Below are 19,268 nucleotides of genomic sequence, written 5' to 3' on the forward strand. Positions count from 1 at the left end.
AAATCAGATCATGATATTAAACAATTGCGCACTGGGAATCAAAACACGCAATCAGTGCAATATGTGTTTGGATCACATGTACATTTAGTTAAACTTGAAAAACGGCGGCCCAATTTTCTTCAGGTTTATCTCAGTGTGACATATAATGTTCAGATATTGTATTTATTTGTTATGTGACCGTGATTTCATCTATAAATGAATTTTGCGGTAAGAGTTCCTAATTAACGAAGATTCAAACGATGACCCAAAATACCGTGACCCAGTCCCTTTACGTACAAACCCTTAATCCGACCGCTCCTTTCAAACAGCCAACCTTCTATCGTCCTTTAGTTAACAATTGGTTCACGCGTCGGCTGTGCGTTTATCGAGACATGAAGCACGTGGGAAGTTTGGAAAGCACGAATGATGCGTAACAGCAACTCTAGCTTCTTGAGTGCTCTCCAAACTTCCCGCGTGCTTCATATCTCGATGAATGCACAGCTGTCGTTTAAACCAATTGTTTTATAACATTTTTGAGGCGGTAGTTTAAATGTTGTGTAAAGAGAAATTTGTTTGCTGACGTTATCAGTGTGCACAATGGGAATATGAAGCACGCACGCGCAATTGAATTTGATAACACAAATTTACTAGCTTTGTTGTAATGGTTGTTTTCAAACGCTTGAACCCACTTCGTAGTTATGCAAAACAGCGCGCAAAGGAAAGTGGGCGTTTTCACGTTCCTATGGTGACTCGCGCTCATTTAAGTGCGAAACGACTGTGGAGAAGGCCTGGGTTCAACCATATAAATGATTCGATCAGATTTATAAGGTTTAATGGGCCCTTTGCAGCTAATGGTCACACGGTACAAAATGCGCCATGCTGGAGAGAAAGCTGCACACTGGGACATCCAAAACAAAGAAAATTCAACATTTGCCCAACATTCGTTCAACTTTTGTTGACCGAATGTTGAATCTGTTTAGTGGGTCTTTAGAGGCCAGACAAAGGAAAAACCTTGAGTGTGGTGAACATGTGACCTTGTTCTCCTATGTGCACGTGACTGTCCACCATGTCATCAATGAAATGAATCTCTGATCCCAGATGAGGGATTCTACATCAGCAGCAAATAAGAAATGACAACGTGAATAATGTGACAATCCCAAACAAACCAATTATTTCACCGTCGTTCATCAAGATAATAAGATCGCTAAAAGCTACCTCCTGCCCGCTGCGCTGGGTGCCAAAGCCGCCATTTACACAAGCACTCGTATAAAGTACCAGAGTGCTCAACAAATTACCTAAAAAAAGAGCAAGGCTGATTTCACGGTCAGGGAAGTATATTTTCCAATATTTCGAAAGGCACGGCCTTTCTCCTTCAGGGTATGTTTGAGACTAACCCTGTGGCAAGATACGTTACAATTTAAACAGTTACAATAGATACCTGAAAAAAGGCTAAAGTTACATAAACAAAAACGTTACAATTTGAAATTTGAAAATACAACTGGTAAATAGGTATAAGCTAACGTTACAACGTGGTAGACGAAAACAAAATACGTAACAATGAGTTAATTACATAACTTAGGAAGATGAAAGACGGGAAAAATGTTCATGTCTCATCTCTCCTATTAAGACCTAAGGGTTCAATAGTTTGACCTCTGTCGATGAGGTATGCCTCTCTAGCTTTGCGTACACTGTCACGATTAGATTTGATGAGTTCGAGAGGAATTAGTAGCATGTCAGAAGCGTTATGGTCGTTAGAAAGAAAATGTTCTGAAACTGTGGTGGGTTTGGAACTGTTTGTTTGTTTGTCGACTGGTCTACGGTGTTCGTTAAAACGGTCTTTAAGTCGTCGTTTTGTTTCTCCTATGTATTGTTTGTGGCAGCGGTTGCAGTGTACCATGTAAATAACGTTTTTAGAGTTACAGTCTATATGATGAGTAATATGTCTAGTTTCGCCGGTAGAATGAAATGTGTAGCTGTTACGTCCGTCTGTTATGTAGTTGCAAGTTAAACAGTTGTCCCCACATCGAAAAGATCCATGGGGTAGGTTGTTTTGTGTGGGATTACGTAGTTTGGCGCTAACAAGTAAATCACTCAGGTTGTTGGTCCGTCGGAAGGCAACAAGAGGTGTGGCTTTGAAAACGTTTGCGCAGCGGGGAGATGAAGATAGGATGTTGAAGTGTTTGTGAATAATGGATGATACAGAACGAAGGGCTGGATTGTATGTGACGACAAGGGGTACTCGTATAGGTTGGTTGGTGTTGGACGTGTCTTTCGTAGCTATAGCGTCGGAACGTGGGATGCCGTTAACACGTCCTATTTCTTGGTTGAGGAATGAAAGATTGTATCCCCGTTTGTTGAGATAGGTTCTGAGTTCGTTTGTTCGGAGTTTAAAAGTTTCGTCAGAAGAACAAATACGTCGAAGTCTGAGAGCTAAGCTGAATGGAATGGCTCTCTTAGTGTGTCTAGGATGACATGAAGATTGTAAGAAGTATTGATGTTTGTCAGTAGGCTTAGTGTAAAGGTCGGTGGTGATAGTGCCGTTATAGAGAGACACACTGACGTCCAGAAAGGGTATAGATGTGAGAGAATAATTGGATGTAAATTTAATAGTGGGGTGAATGTTATTGAGATAAGTAGTGAAGGTTTGGAGGTCGTCGAGAGAGTGTGTCCATATCATGAAGATGTCGTCTATGAAGCGCCACCATATGTATGGTTGAAATGGAGCACGTAGTAATGCGTCCGTCTCAAATTTGGCGAGAAACAAATTGGCGTAAGAAGGAGCCATTCGGGTTCCCATAGCAGTTCCGTGAGTCTGTAGATAGTGTTTGTCGTTGAACGTAAAATTGTTCATGGTAAGGATCATGCGTATGAGGTCACATAAAGTTTCGGAACTTATGGTAGAAGGGGTGCGGTTACGTGTTTCGAGGAAGTGTCGACACGCGTTGATGCCTTCGTAATGAGGTATGTTGGTGTAGAGAGAAGAAACGTCCAGAGTGACAAGAATGGCGTTATTGGGTAATTGTCCGAGTTGTTGGAGTTTGTTAAGGAAGTGTGTAGTGTCTTTTATGAAGGATTGTGTAGTCTGTACCAGAGGTTTGAGGTGATAGTCTACAAACTGAGAGATGCGTTCTGTAGGGTGAGAGTTACTGGAAACAATGGGACGTCCGGGGTTACCTTGTTTGTGTATTTTGGGGAGTATGTAAAATCGTCCGGGTTTGGGATCAGTCAGTATTAAAAAACGTTTAGTGTGATCGTCAATAATCTTGTCACGGTGCATGCGTTCTACGTAAATTCGTATGCGTTTTTGAATGTCAGTGGTGATGTCTTTGTCTAAGGTTTTGTAGAATTTAGAGTCGTTTAATTGTCGTGAACATTCGTCAATGTACCAGTTACGGTCCATAACAACTACACCCGAGCCCTTGTCTGCTGACTTGATGACAATGTCAGTGCGTCTGCGGAGACGTTTGAGAGCATCGCGTTCGCGTGTTGTCAAATTGTCACGTACAGGGGCTGGTGTGACATTGAAAAGGTCATGTTCAACGGCGTCTAAAAAAGTGTCGAGTGCTGGGTCCCTGAGGGGGGGAGGGGTCCATGTACCTTTGGGACGAAATGGGTTAGGATTGGTCTGGGGAGGGTAGTCATGAAAAAACTCAAGGAGTCGCATACGTCGGCTGAACTCAAAAAAATCAGCTCGGATTTCAGTCCAGTCAATTTGGCGAGGAGTAGGGCAAAAGGAAAGACCCCTAGCAAGCAGTCGAGTCTCGTCTTGAGTTAGAGTCGTGACATTGCTTAAGTTAATAACTGCGTTACTGTCTAGTTGAATGTTATGATTGTCGCGTCTCCAGTATCTGTTAGTTGTCGTTTTCCGTTTGCGTCGACGTCTATGATTGCGTATGGGTGTGGAACTATTAGCAGTGGTGATGATAGGGGCGTTTATGGGTTGAATGTGATTAGTGGATGCGTCAACAGGTGACTGCGAATGGGTGACAGTAGGTTGTGGTCGGTTAGGACGGTTATTTTGGTTATCGGGTCGGTTAGGACGGTTATTTTGACGTGTACGAGCAAAAGCGCGAGCGGCATACTCACCGGTTGAGGACTGTTTCTTGCGTTTTCTAGATAGGAGTACATGAGATAGTTCGGCTGCCGAAGTCTGAAGAAAGTCTTTAATGTGAACAAATGTAGAATCAGAGCACGTAGATTTGAGTTGATGCAGGATAGAATTAAATTCTGAAGTTAGCAGTGTCAAGTGTTTCTTGCATTGTATTTGAAGGAGTTTAATCATTTCGCGAGATGTTCTTGTCAGTAATTTTGTCCATCGACGCTGTAACTGTTCACAGGATGATGATTCAAACGTTGGTCGACATTTGATGATTAGGCCTTTGGGAATGATCTTGTGGTTGTAGTAATAGATGTAATTAGATTGATGGTGTTCGTATCGGGTGAGTTTAAGTTGGAGGCGTTTGGCTTTGTTGAAGAGTACACGCTGCTCGGGGTTGGTGAAGTCTCTGAGAATATGTGCTGAGGCAGGACCAGGATTAGGATGGATATCCATACTTAGGGTAATCCGAAGCAGGGAAGGCGTGTGCAAGTATTGTAAAGTAGATAGCTGGTAGTGTGGACGGTTGCGAAAGGAAAATGATCTCTGTGTTCCTGGTGGTCGATATATGAGTCACTTTCTGCAGGTTGTGGTAAACTGACTGTAGTTTGTTGCACAAGGGTAATGGAAACGTACAAACAGCCAAGAAGAACAAGGCACAACAGGATTTCAGATTTCCTTGAGCTAGACTTGTGAAGGCTTGTGTTGGCTTGTGAAGGACGTAACCGCACCCCTTCTACCATAAGTTCCGAAACTTTATGTGACCTCATACGCATGATCGTTACCATGAACAATTTTACGTTCAACGACAAACACTATCTACAGACTCACGGAACTGCTATGGGAACCCGAATGGCTCCTTCTTACGCCAATTTGTTTCTCGCCAAATTTGAGACGGACGCATTACTACGTGCTCCATTTCAACCATACATATGGTGGCGCTTCATAGACGACATCTTCATGATATGGACACACTCTCTCGACGACCTCCAAACCTTCACTACTTATCTCAATAACATTCACCCCACTATTAAATTTACATCCAATTATTCTCTCACATCTATACCCTTTCTGGACGTCAGTGTGTCTCTCTATAACGGCACTATCACCACCGACCTTTACACTAAGCCTACTGACAAACATCAATACTTCTTACAATCTTCATGTCATCCTAGACACACTAAGAGAGCCATTCCATTCAGCTTAGCTCTCAGACTTCGACGTATTTGTTCTTCTGACGAAACTTTTAAACTCCGAACAAACGAACTCAGAACCTATCTCAACAAACGGGGATACAATCTTTCATTCCTCAACCAAGAAATAGGACGTGTTAACGGCATCCCACGTTCCGACGCTATAGCTACGAAAGACACGTCCAACACCAACCAACCTATACGAGTACCCCTTGTCGTCACATACAATCCAGCCCTTCGTTCTGTATCATCCATTATTCACAAACACTTCAACATCCTATCTTCATCTCCCCGCTGCGCAAACGTTTTCAAAGCCACACCTCTTGTTGCCTTCCGACGGACCAACAACCTGAGTGATTTACTTGTTAGCGCCAAACTACGTAATCCCACACAAAACAACCTACCCCATGGATCTTTTCGATGTGGGGACAACTGTTTAACTTGCAACTACATAACAGACGGACGTAACAGCTACACATTTCATTCTACCGGCGAAACTAGACATATTACTCATCATATAGACTGTAACTCTAAAAACGTTATTTACATGGTACACTGCAACCGCTGCCACAAACAATACATAGGAGAAACAAAACGACGACTTAAAGACCGTTTTAACGAACACCGTAGACCAGTTGACAAACAAACAAACAGTTCCAAACCCACCACAGTTTCAGAACATTTTCTTTCTAACGACCATAACGCTTCTGACATGCTACTAATTCCTCTCGAACTCATCAAATCTAATCGTGACAGTGTACGCAAAGCTAGAGAGGCATACCTCATCGACAGAGGTCAAACTATTGAACCCTTAGGTCTTAATAGGAGAGATGAGACATGAACATTTTTCCCGTCTTTCATCTTCCTAAGTTATGTAATTAACTCATTGTTACGTATTTTGTTTTCGTCTACCACGTTGTAACGTTAGCTTATACCTATTTACCAGTTGTATTTTCAAATTTCAAATTGTAACGTTTTTGTTTATGTAACTTTAGCCTTTTTTCAGGTATCTATTGTAACTGTTTAAATTGTAACGTATCTTGCCACAGGGTCAGTCTCAAACATACCCTGAAGAAGAAAGGCCGTGCCTTTCGAAATATTGGAAAATATACTTCCCTGACCGTGAAATCAGCCTTGCTCTTTTTTTAGATTATTTGCTTTACAATTTTTTTGCTGATTAGATCCTTCACTACAGGATCCGGTACTTTTATTTTGTCACGGTGGTCCTTGCAAACACAGTTTATCACTGGTTTTTACTCAACAAATTACCACCAATTTTATTTTTTCCCCAAGACAATAAAGGAATGGAACACCTTGCCACTGGGTCGGATTCTGTTTTGTCTTTGCAAGATAAACTGGAAAAATCGATCTTGATATAGATACTATTAATAATTATTATTAATAATAATAATAATAATAATAATAATAATAATAATAATAATAATAATAATAATAACAATAATTTATTACTTCTAGTGCGCTATTTACAATTAAAGATCAAGTATTTTTTAAATAACTGTAATGACTGCTGACAACATATAGAGAGGATGTTACATGACCGCGCAGAGATACGAAATTTCTCTGCGAGTGTTGAAAAAAATTTTACTCGTTCGCTGCGCTCACTTGTGAAATATTTTTCAACACTCGTAGAGAAATTTCGTATCTCCAAGCGGCTATGTAATGTTCTGTTTATTAATATAAACACCAATGAAATACCAAATCAATGCAAAAGGCGCGATTTATTATGTAACCATAGCAGCGGTGATCTTTTCACGTGTGAAGATAGTACTTTATTCTCAACGTTCTCTCTCTCACGCTATGTTGAGATTGGGCACCGACAGTCTCTATGTTACAGAGTGTCCTAAAGTCCCAAACCACTGGACCATAAGGAAATCCCGTTCTCAGAATCCCAAACTCAAGGTGCCCCATCCTAAAAATTCGTAAAGTGTTTTAAACGAGATGTAACAAGGTTAAGAATTAAACGTGCGGAAAAGCGGATATAAAGTTTTTTAGACGGTTAAGCTCCATGTAGTTCTCTGTTAGGGCGGCTGTCGCGGAAGAGTCCGCGGATAGCAAATGAGAGGGACTATCCAAACGAAGCACCTCCGCTAGTTTCATGTAGTAGAGAGCAGTTTCTTTGTTATTCCATCCTACATGAGACATTATGTCCGCCAACTGGGAGCCAGATAACGCTAACGTTATGGCTGAGCCCGAACGGAAGCTGTGTAGCGTTTCTCCCTCATCGATCTTAGCTTCTTTCAAATACAGCTTTAAACGAGCTTCTGCTGAAGAACTTGAAAATGGTTTGTTCACAATATGACCTTGGGGATTAGTTGGTCGAAACAAGTAACCATTTGTCACAGAAACGCGTAACTCGGAAGCCACGGCTACATATGTCTCAATAGCTTTAACTGGACACAACTCAGGGTTAGGGTGTCTCCGAATCCCGAAGACGTTAGAGACGCCATCCCTCAGGGTTTTTCCCCATACGTGGTTGAACAACAGCCCATTGTCCTGGGGGAAACGCAGGATTTCTTCTGTTTTCACCATGCCAAGATCTGAACCACGATCACCGCTAAAGAATAACGTTTTGAAAAACGCTTGGTCCCGCGTCAATACAAACAGACCAGAAGGACTAACCGAGCGCTCCGCAATTTTCCGATTTAAAAAACGGGCCAGAAGCAACAATTTGGACAAAAATAGGGGAACTGCTTGCTTTGGCGTGATGCGGGCTCGTAATTGTTCCTCAGTTGACGCCTTAAGATATTTTTGCACTTCGAGTGAAGCGGCGGGGTTACCCAGACCTAGCAGGGAGTTCCACTCTCCACAGCGCCCGGTTTCCTTAAAAATGGCTCGCAGTTTTCCAATGTAGGAGTCGATTGTCTTGAATGCCAGGCGTTTAGGACATTTACACTTAGCTGCGTTTTGAAGGTGGGAATCGGGACACCCATTACTATGTACTATGGTTTTGCCATGTCGGTCTTTCCAGACCAAGAACCGAGAGATGTCAGTGGGGCTTGCCGAAAGGATGGTTTTACTATTCGGAAGGGACGCCAAGAAAGTTTCAAACTCCGTACGAAGTGAGCACTTCTGTTTTGAGTATGACGATTGAAGGGAGGCATTATTTAGGAGTTCCAAACGGTTATCTATCGCTTGAAGGTCGACTGAGAGTTTAGGGCTCGGGACACTTGGGGAGACTGTTTTCCTCCTGTAGCCGCACATTTGGCAGAAAAAGAACAGCCTGTCGTTGGGGTGGCTGCACGAAGGACATGACACGGCTGGTACAAACGCTCGAACGGCTGGAGGTAAGTCCTAAAGGATATGAAAGTAAAACAAACAGTTCCTTCTTTATCCTTTAGATTTGTTTTGACATAAATGTATAAATGAAGCTATAAAACAACTGTCAACAGATGTATACTGGAAAACAATGATTTATTGACAACATTGATTTCACTGAAGTAATGGATGGAGCTAAATTAATGGGAGAATTGGCAAATTTAAAGATAGCAAAGTGTTCTTTGTTTGGCTCGTGCGCTAACCAAGAGCTACTACTTGCTTATCCGATGCGGAACACCCAGAGATCCCATGGGATAGGCCAATGGTTTGAAAAACCGTGTTTAGAGGGAGTGAGGAGCGCTCCAACGGTTCCGGCAACGGCCAGCAGGTATCGGGAAGAACATGTAGACGTTAACAAGGGCCACCAAAAATGCCTTGGGCATACGTCTGGTACTACGATAGTGTAGGATAATTGCAGGCTTCTCATATACTTGATAACATGAGGTATTAGGCAGATCGGGGGAAAGGCGTATGGGTTCTTGAATACAAACGGATCGTACAGATCGGGCGATTGCGCGAACACGTTCACTCCCAGGGATCCCGGCAGAGGGTTTTCAGAGAAGAAAGGTAACTTGGCACCTGACAAGTCGGATTGGGCGTTTGAAGGGCGTGCCATTAAATCGACAGAGTGCCCATTTTCGCCGCCATACCACTCTTGTACTACTATCCATAGGGATGGGCACAATTTGGCATCCTGTAGGCTAAGGCGTCGCGAGGGGAAGTCGGCTTGGTTCTGAGAACTAGGCACAAAAGTAAGGTGCAAATCGATGTTGAGTTTCGTCATTGTGTTGAATAATTTCTTCAAGGCGCTAGAAAGCGATTGAGAACGAGAGCCCTGTCGATTCCATGAACGGACTAGAGCCATGCTGTCGACGAAGGCGTCGACCCACGAGTTTTTGATGGTATCAGCGAATGATTCAAGGACATTATTGAGCGCTAAGGTCTCCTTAGTGGCGATATCGGCTTGTATTGTTGAGGCGTCCCAGTAATCATAAACGTTCGCCTCAATGGCACCCGGACTCAGTGCACCTCCCCAAGCGAAGCGAGATGAGTCGGAGAACAGCCTGACATGTGTGTGTTTCTCAGACCGCCAGGGAAGAAAACCGTCCCAGGTCTCAAGGAATAGCCAGTGCTCAATTTCATTCTTTAGAGCGGCAGACATCTTTACAGGTCGAGCAGAACGCGTGGCGCGAGACACAGCTAGGTTTATTTCATTAACATAAAGCCTTGCGCCCGGAACTGCCAAGCTCATGGACACGCGTTTACCGCTGAGCCTTTGCAAGGTTAGTAGGTCCAGGTTATCGCGAGCCAACGTTTCTTTGATGAGACGAAGAAGCTTTTCTTTTTTATGGGGTAACAAGGTAAACGCCTGTAGTTCAGAATCGATACCGAAACCAAGGTATGGCACCTGTTTTTTCGGGGTAAGGTGAGACTTCGCCAGACCGATAAAGTAGCCGAGGGAAATTAAGATGTAGCACGTGAGAAAAATACCCGCGACGGCCAGAGCAAAATTCACTTCATCCCTTGAGGCGAGGGCTTGATAGGCGGCTGGTAAAATGCCACCTGGAAATGACAGTTGGCCATTATGGCGGTCGTCAATGTACAACGAAGAGGGAATGTTCCATGAACGAAGTCTGTGTGACGCAACTAGACCAGTCGTATGATATATATAGGCCGAGGATTTCCAGCCAAAAGGAATACATTCACTCACAAAATACCAACCTCCCCACTGGAAGCCAAAGTAAGTTCGACTGCTGGGGTGAAGTTTGATGTGGTCATATCCTGACTTGTCGTCGCACACTGTTTGGTAAAATCCTTTATTGACATACTTAGGCAAGTGTTGGACGCTATCCAAGGCAAACGGACGGTCTTCGATCCACAGATTAAGAAATCTATCGTCGTTGCAGAGACGCGGCTTGCTAGGCTCGACAGTGAGGGGCATAATAAGGTGGGGTGGGGTGCATTCTCCGACTTTGCCCCACAAAGAAATAGCACCGGAACGCAAACGGTCCAGGAGCGTATCAGAAATAAACGAGGCAAAAGGTTTGCACGACAGGTGGTTGGGGAAAACGCAAGGCGGTGGACTACCACACTCGTAATTCCTTCCCTTGTAACTACCCTTAAACGGTCTAAAGAACTTCGTTACGTCTACACCGTTAGTAATCCAATCACGGACTTCAGAGAAGCGCTCATCGTTCATATCATTTAATAAAGCATTCCATTGTGGTGCATGGCGATGGAGTTCCCCTGCTAGGAAGTGATCTGGATCGCGGAAAACAAGGCGAGACATATCCGCTAATGAATTTCCCTGTAACACGAGGGCGATATCCTCATCAGAGATGTGCGAATTGTTTGCCATCCCTTGGGCCTCATCAACAACAGAACCATCGATGCTTATCCACTGTAACTTATTCATACCAACTGTGTTAGGCTTGAAACCGGGATGCTTTTCCCAATCGTGAAAGCAAGGGTCTGACAGCTAAAAGGAAAATAAAAAAGAACTTGGAAATAAATTAGGGCCCAAGGAATGGCAAACTCAGCCCCGGTAATCCGAGAGGGAAAGTGAGCTTCCCTTTGAGAATGCCACCCGAGGGGGGAAGGGTGTGATAGAAAAGAGATAATTGGTTCCCACATCTATGAACAGCGTAGCGAGTCGTAAAATATGTAAGTAATAATATGTTAATAAAACCCTGGGGGGGTGGGTATAATGTATATGAATAAACAAACATTGTGATGCAATAGTGTTCATTTGACTTTAATAGTACTAAAACGCATACAAAATGAGGATCGGGCAGATTCTGCTACTGAGATGTCGGTCGAGGCTGGTTGTGACCTGGACCGCCTGAAGAAAAATAGCGGGTCGTCGGAGACCGCTTAAAACATTGCGTAGACTTGTGTCCGGGCGTACCACATCTGTAGCAGGTCACTCGAGGGTGTGACGAGAACCTCTGACTGCCTCTGGCCTGAGGACGCGAGTAAGGCGAGGGACGTCTAAACGACTTGTCGACCTTGGAGATTGTGTCAAAGATTCTTGTAAATTCCTTGTCCGCGAGAAGAGCCAAAAAGTAAGCTTTAAACTGCTCTTTCGGCACGTGTATTTTCTCTCTTAGGGTGGCTGCTATGATGTCAAAGCTGGCGGCCTTATCATCACCAGTTGTCTTCGCTACGGAGACGAGCTCCTCCGCGAGGCGCAAGGCCTCGTATTTGTCGAAGTCCTCCAGGCGGCGACTACCATAATGGGTAATGCGATTCTTTAAAGCCTGAATGGAGGTCCCTTGGGCATTTTCCAAAAATTTAATTCTTTCTTGCAAAGCCTGAATGAGAAAATGAAATAGACAGATGTATTGCGAAGTGTAATTTCATACCGCTTAGCGGCGATACAAAAACATTCGTAAATGAGTACAAGCATTGTGATAAGACCCGGTAAAGCGGCAGGGAATCTTTTGTTCCGACAAAGTCGGAGTGCAAATATAACAATTAACAGAACAATACGAAAATAAACAATTCAAGTAGAACAATGTGGCAAACAAGCACTCAGAAATGGCAAATTAAGACAATTAAAAAATGAAGAGTGAGAATAATCGACAAAGATCGCACAAAGATAATAACTAGTTCTCTGCTGAAGTATGTTTTGAGGTCAACAAAATTGAAAAGCTTTTGAAGCTAACCGAGAATTAGAATGTACACATAATCGGCAAAAATAGCGCATATAAATAAAATTCAGAAAGTGGTAAGTCGACTTCAAGTAGCCCGCAAAACTACAAAACTATACGTGTTGAAGCAGGGCAAAAAATTAATTAGAAAGTCAATCTAAAGCCGCCCGCAAAGCTAAAAGCTACTCGTTTTGAAGCAGGGCGCAACATGAATTGTAAACACATTATCAGCAGGGCGTAACAATAATTACGAAGTCAATTTCAAATTGCCCGCAAAGCTAAAAGCTACATGTTATCAGCAGGGCGTAACAATAATTACGAAGTCAATTTCAAACTGCCCGCATAGCTAAAAAACTACACGTTTGAAGCAGGGCGTAACAATAATTACGAAGTCAATTTCAAATTGCCCGCAAAGCTAAAAAGCTACACGTTTGAAGCAGGGCGTAACAATAATTACGAAGTCAATTTCAAATTGCCCGCAAAGCTAAAAAGCTACACGTTTGAAGCAAGGCGTAACAATAATTACGAAGTCAATTTAAAATTGCCCGCAAAGCTAAAAAGCTACACGTTTGAAGCAGGGCGCAACAATAATTACGAAGTCAGTTTCAAACGGCCCGCAAAGCTAAAAAGTTACACGTTTGAAGCAGGGCGGAACATGAATTGTAAACAGAGTTAAAACTGCCCGCAAAGCAACCAAGTACACGTTATCAGCAGGGCACAACATAATTGCGAAGTGAATTTTAAATTGCCCGCCAAGCCAGGGCGCAACATGAATTGTAAACATGCCCGCAAAGCAACGAAGGTCGCACGTTCAGAAGCAGGGCGTAAAATAAACTGGGGGGTAAAGAGAAAATTGCCCGCAGAGCTACAAAGCTACACGTTTAAAGCAGGGCATGACTTGAGCTGAAAACAGACTTAAAGCTGCCACGGGAATACGAAGTGCAAGAACACGTGTACGATACTGGAGTAAAACAAAAATTGAACAAACCTCCAAAGTGACTTGTTCTCCAGCGGCGTTTTGAGGAGGTTCTTCTGCGTTCGGTGGAGGCGGAGGCGGTGGTGGTGGTTGAACAACCGCGGCCGCTTGAGCTGCTGGAAGGTTTTCCTGTGCCGGGACTTGTACAGCAGGGTCCGCCATTTTGAACTATGCTCTTTCGCTTGATCGACAGAATGGCATTGTTCACTTTGTCTCATCTCCTTTTATACGTGAGAGGTGAGACCGCTGAGAATAACATATTATTTTCACCTGTGAAGATATCATGTTTTTGCGTGAAAGCTCACCTGGTATTTCACTGGTGTTTATATAATAAAAGAATCTTCTGTATAGAAGGAAAGATGTATATGGTCGAAAGAAAGAAAAAAGAAACATCAAGGCAGCGCAGCTATGTTTTAATATTGAGGCATTCAACCATGAAATTGCTAGGTACATGAGCCAGCAAGATGTACAACACAGAGTTGGCTGTGAGGCAATGAAAGACAAGATGAATTGGTTTAACAAACTTGGGAATGAAGCGTTGTCAGGGATCTTAAGCAACAAAAACGTTAACACAACGCAAATTTCAGAGGTAATTAAATGTCTGTCTGTGGCCTCGCCTACTGCAGTCTGTCTAGCAGTGCACTAGAGTTTTGCTAAGCCTGGTATTGCCGCGGCAAAAGCGTTTAAAAAGCTACAGGGTGGAGAGGGTGGAGGCGTTGGCTTGAATGACCGCCTGCTTTGAATGAGTCTCTCTTGTACAGGCCCCAAAAGAAACCGTGCTCCTAACATTACTCAAGCACCTGTTTTACAGGCTACACCTGATTGGAGTGAAAACAAATCAAACAAAAATGCAGGACTTCCAGTAGCAGCTCATAACGGCCAAGATGTCAAAGTTCTGATTGCTTGAGGTGCCCCAGGCTGGCAGACGGAAACAGAATGATATAATACAGAACACATTGATTGGTCACAGGCCAATTGTGCAGTTCCAGAAAAAAAAGCATACCCACCCCATGGAAGGTCATTGAAAATCCCTAGGGGAAGGGGGGTCTTGGAAACTCAAATTTTACAAGCAAAGTATGAAGCAAAACTGGAATTTTCTGGGGGGGGGGGGGGATGCAAAATAAAAACCCTTCCGTGGAGGGAGTATGGATATTATCTGGAACTGCACAATACTCAAATTTGTAAAAACCTCGCTCTGTTGACCACAAACTAAAAGACTGGGAACAAATCGTCAAGAGAGACTAGCTTCTTCTCCCCTTGCCAGAATGAACTGACTTCCTAAAGAAGCAAGCAAAGAAACCTTCAGAACTGTCTTTAATGCTCGATACTCTATGTAACCATAAACAAAGTTTCTACAAACAAAACCTACCTCGTTTATTTTCTCAAAAGTAGTTTTAAGAACTTTAAGCTTTTCCATCGGACTAAACTTTGTGCTGCAAGAATATAGTAACATCATTAGTACCACTGCTGATGAGAACAAAAAGACTTCAAGTACAAAATGCTATCCTAAATATTGTTTATTTAATTTCTTGTAGATTAAATTCTATAATTTGTTTTGTTAAAGATGTTGTGAGGTTTATTTAAATTCCCGGTATTAAGGTTATGAACTTGATTGCTTACATGGCATTATGCATGTTATGATGTCGATTAATGACTGAAAAGAAATTTGCAACAAGACACAAGTGGCCACTCAAAGCAAGCTGGTTGCTTCCATCCAAGAGTTGTTCATTCAGGGAGGTTCAACTGTATATAAACAAATCATGAAAGTAAGGAAGGATTGTAATACCTAACTTGCTGAAGGCATTCCACAGCACTGACGTAATGCTCAGCTTCTCGGTTTTGCAACTTCACCTAAATGACAACAACAAATGATAGTGAGAACTTCTCTATGGAGTTAGATCAGTGGCTGAACTGGTCGTTCGACTCGTCTATCCTGTTATTCGGGTTCGTGTCGTCGTGTATTGAGTTCGTCTCAGTCGAAACGTCACGATCTCCATCTTAAGTGACTACATCATGAGACAAACCATTATTTTATTTTTTATTATATTCTACCACGATGACCAATCATCCCTAGCAATGATATAAAAGAGGTATTCGTCATACATACAATTATGCTTGAAATTTGCACTCTCTGTTTCAGAGTGACATGTTCTAATCTTTGAGCATTTTACCAACATATGGTGACTTATGGCCCAATAAATTTCTAAGTAAATAAAAGTTTTGATAAACAAGCGCATTATACCTCATCCATTCGACTTCCAACATCTTGTTCTTTAGTGAGCCAAAAGTGCCTACTGAGCAAAACTTTTTATAGATTAGAGTTAACAACATACACAAACTCAAATACGTTCTCCGATTGGAGGAGAACGTGTCACGAGCCATGGATCAAAACTCACTTACTCCCCAGGGAAACAATAAGTTAAACCTTCGGCTCGACATGATCAGGTCATGCACCTTGGAATTGTAGCAAATTTGCGTGCCAGACCTGCGTCAAGAAAATAATTTTTTTGCAGTCACGGCAGCTAAACGCATTCAAGCAAGAGCTGAAGAAGAAGTTTCCTCTCAACTCTTAATGTTCCCCATCTCAGGGAAACAAAACTCACTGTTTCCCTTAGGGCCAGTCATTAAGTGCTTGATAACAGCTAACACGACATGAATTAATTTGAATTGTTGAGTTGATTTATGAAGCCCTCCCCAGTTAAGATGTATCCTAACAACTCTGTCTTAACAACAAACTAGTATTGTCGTGACAATGGATTAATTTGTCAAGGAACGATACATGTACTAAGAATACATCTTAACTTAGGAAGTCTGTGAATCTGGCCCTACATACTGTAATTTTCATCTCTGTAGCGACACTTTTTTTTAAAAAAAACTGGTTGTTTATTGAGTGTTTAATGGGCAGTGGCAAGTTATTCAAAGTCAGTGATAATAAATATGAGGCCACTGACTAAACACAACCGGAGTTTATGAAATGCACAAACGCCAAGTAACACAAATCCTGTTTGAAAAATTGGCTAACTTTCAAAGTTTAATTATATTTATTATTAAGATCTCAGTTACATACATCTTCTTGAAATTGAGCCCCTTACAAACGTTACTACGTTTGAATTGTGTCACTAGAAATCTTCTCATGTCACTTGTAATTCTACAGCACATTGACACATAAAAGATGTTTATCACCATCATCACCATCATCATCATCATCATCATCATCATCATCACCATCATCATCCTAGGTGAAATTAGAGATAAATAATCAGCAATCTGCAACATTCATCAGAGCTATCCAGCTTACCTTTGCATGCCCACATACGTCATTAGTGCCCAGTCCGATCGCTTGTTTAGTATCTGAATTTGTTCCCAGTATGCACTGTCTGCACGCTCATTGTCCAAGGCATACAGTGTGAAAAGCGGTGGGTAGAGCCTGGGGAAGAGCCGGGGATGGAGCAGCATACTACTGGTCCAGCTCTCTTCTATGCTGTGATTGGCTATACCGGATACTGTGTCTGTTGCTAAGTGAACATACTCCTCATTGGGGAGCTCAGGAAACAGAAGTCTGTGGACAAAAGGGACTTGGGTATAAGGATCAAACAACTGTATCATAAGAGTAATACCCTTCCTACACTATGTTGGAACAATATAAAATATCTCCCCAAACTATACACCTTTTCTCAAATTTTACGAACATTTAGAGTTGAAAATCATCTCTTAGTTATATCATTCCTCTATTTGAAGACCACCCCATTATTGACATTACTAAATACACAAAATGTCAGAAATGTTAGCAATCTTCTCGTTTGCATATTTTGATCAGAAAGATATGTTATTCACCGGCCGGGAGGTCTGTATTGGGACTTGAGTATGGTCCGAAGCTGCAGGCGTAGGGCCTACATACATACTGTAATTTTTGCCGTGTTTACTCTCCTTCCTCTCCCCCCAGCCCCAACCAAGATTGCATTGGAACCGAAAGGTCTATGTTGTAACAATTTTAACATCTCACTGTAGCTCACTGCACAATGCTGTATATACAATTCTCACTTCGAGTTTTAAAATGTTGTAACATAAGAGAGGTTAAGCACCACGTTTACGGCAAATGGCAAACGTGAGATTCGCGTTTATGTTTTCTTGAAAATATGAGTACGTAGATGAAAATAATACAAGATAATTCTGGCCTTTAATTCTAATGCAAAAACACTCAATTTTTCTGAGAAACTGAAAACAGCGAGCGGCAAATGAAGGATAAACATGGTCACGTGATCATTTCTGCCGTTTGCCGTTTGCCGTAAACGTGGTGCTTAACCTCTCAAATATTAACATCTGTATACACATTATGTTGTAACAATTAACATTCCTCTGCTCAATGTTTTTTTTCTCTACACATTGATGTAATAGTATTAACCTATCACTGTATGATATTGCAACAAGAATACCTTACCGCACAATGTTGTATACTCTGATGACAAATGACTTGGCCTCAGCAACAGCATGAGGCAGAAGCCTTCTGTGAGTTCCCACCCCAACAAAGCTGGCTCTGAAAACATAAACCAAGCCATTCACAAGCTGCCCTAAGGGGTGCTAGTATACTAACTTGCCAGTGGAAAAGCTTGGAAGTTTTTAGCAGACTTCAGAAAAAACATACAGGAGTTAGTAAGATAAGATGACTGTAATTTAAGGGCTAAGAGCACAACCATCCTTTGTCAAATTTCAGGCATTGTTTTGTTTTGCTCAAAAATGTGTGACTTTTTGTATGCGGCCATCCATTTTGTCAGATCAGAGACATTTTAGAAGCAAAGTATGAAGCTAAACTGGAATTTCCTGGGGAAGTGGGAAGGGGTACAAAACAAAACACCTTCCATGGGGGGAGTATGGATAATTTCTGGAACTGCACATTGCACCCCCTTTTTGTTTTGGCTACTTTAGGCTCAGTTTTTGAGGAAAAAAAGGCCAAAATTTTGAGTCAGCAAGAAAAGCAAAGAAATATTTGTGGGTAAAAAAAGACACTTTGCAACCAAACAAAGAAAAAAACAACTTACAACAACCACAAAAAAGAACAGTCTCACACAATGGGTAGCCCCACATAATTTGCCTGTTAATGCACTAGGCAATCAATAAGTAGTTGCTTGCACAAAATTTTAGACTTATTCAATAACATTAACTCCCACAACAAAATAATTTACTTCTATTACATACAAAAATTATATCAAATGCAAACCCTCTACACAGTTATCACTTGGCAGTTTACAAAATGGTAGCATCGTATATTTCAATAAGGCTTCTTGAAGTGATGAAGATGTTTCTTAAAGAAATTGAGGATAAGTTTTTCTTTTCTTTCATATCACTCAAAAAATTGCATAACAAGGCTGCAATAATTAACCAACTGAAGATTTAAATTAATTAATAAACCCATTTAAATTCTAAAAAATCACAACCATTTGACATACCTGAAAGTGGACAAAGAAGTCGTCAAACAAGACAAACAAGGGTGAAGAGAACCTTGTTCCTTTGGATGGGAATAGACTGTGTACATTACTGCTTCTCAACAACCTTCTGTGACAGTCCTTGAAGGTTTCCCGCATGCCACAAAATGAAAGCACAATAATTTCACAGTTAATGTGGCATTTTTAAATGTAAGATAATTTAAGTTGAAAAACTACCTGATTCAGAGACAAATCCTCCATAATGAACTTAGCAAAAATGTACAGTTTCATAGCTAGAGATCTAATTTAAATTCAAGGATTGGAAGGGTTTTGGGTAAGAAAGATAAGATGCAAATGTGTTTTTTTGTCTTAAATCAGAAATGCTCCAAATACAGGTAAACTCTATTTTGGCACAGAGACCACTTGTCATGCAGGAAACTTAGTTGCGCATTTGTTTTTTGTTGTTGTTTATTAGCTTATTAGTATTAAATGTAACTTATTTTTTTAAATCTGTATTTCGTATTTGTAGTTTTTACTTATAGACACGACCACATCAGCTATGCTGTAATTTTGTTGTGTTTAAATAAATGCTTTTATTATTATTATTATTATTAT

The 19,268-nt window shown here is 41.6% G+C and overlaps 4 protein-coding genes across 10 annotated transcripts in view; 2 read left to right on the forward strand and 2 right to left on the reverse strand.

Moving 5' to 3' along the window:
• The window catches only part of LOC146481255 (uncharacterized), a 116,193-nt gene that overhangs the window by 79,737 nt on the left and 17,188 nt on the right, over nt 1-19,268 (forward strand). The window lies entirely within an intron of this gene.
• The window catches only part of LOC146481262 (uncharacterized), a 43,699-nt gene that overhangs the window by 15,875 nt on the left and 8,556 nt on the right, over nt 1-19,268 (forward strand). The gene's annotated exons all lie outside the window — the stretch shown is intronic.
• Nucleotides 1-19,268, reverse strand: part of LOC146481264 (alsin-like) — a 74,535-nt gene that overhangs the window by 1,763 nt on the left and 53,504 nt on the right. The window contains exons 29-31 of one of the 3 annotated variants that reach the window (XM_085108883.1): nt 14,603-14,666; nt 14,423-14,511; nt 990-1,087 (exon numbers count right to left, since the gene is read on the reverse strand). In XM_085108883.1, the coding sequence (XP_084965009.1) occupies nt 14,443-14,511; nt 14,603-14,666 (133 nt within the window). In that variant the 3' untranslated portion in view covers nt 990-1,087; nt 14,423-14,442. Of the gene's footprint in view, nt 1-989; nt 1,088-14,422; nt 14,667-19,268 lie in introns of those variants that run through there. The other 2 variants (XR_014864550.1, XM_085108881.1) reach the window with 2 other exon arrangements.
• LOC146481265 (uncharacterized) lies at nt 11,344-13,497 on the reverse strand. The gene is made up of 2 exons (XM_085108878.1): nt 13,246-13,497; nt 11,344-11,918 (listed from the first exon to the last, which is right to left on the reverse strand). Exons 1-2 carry the CDS (start codon nt 13,393-13,395, stop codon nt 11,406-11,408), a joined length of 663 nt encoding a protein of 220 aa, XP_084965004.1. The 5' UTR covers nt 13,396-13,497; the 3' UTR covers nt 11,344-11,405.

Source organism: Pavona decussata, unplaced genomic scaffold (genome assembly GCF_977016875.1).
Source record: "Pavona decussata unplaced genomic scaffold, jaPavDecu1.1 SCAFFOLD_51, whole genome shotgun sequence".
Taxonomy (NCBI): domain Eukaryota; kingdom Metazoa; phylum Cnidaria; class Anthozoa; order Scleractinia; family Agariciidae; genus Pavona; species Pavona decussata.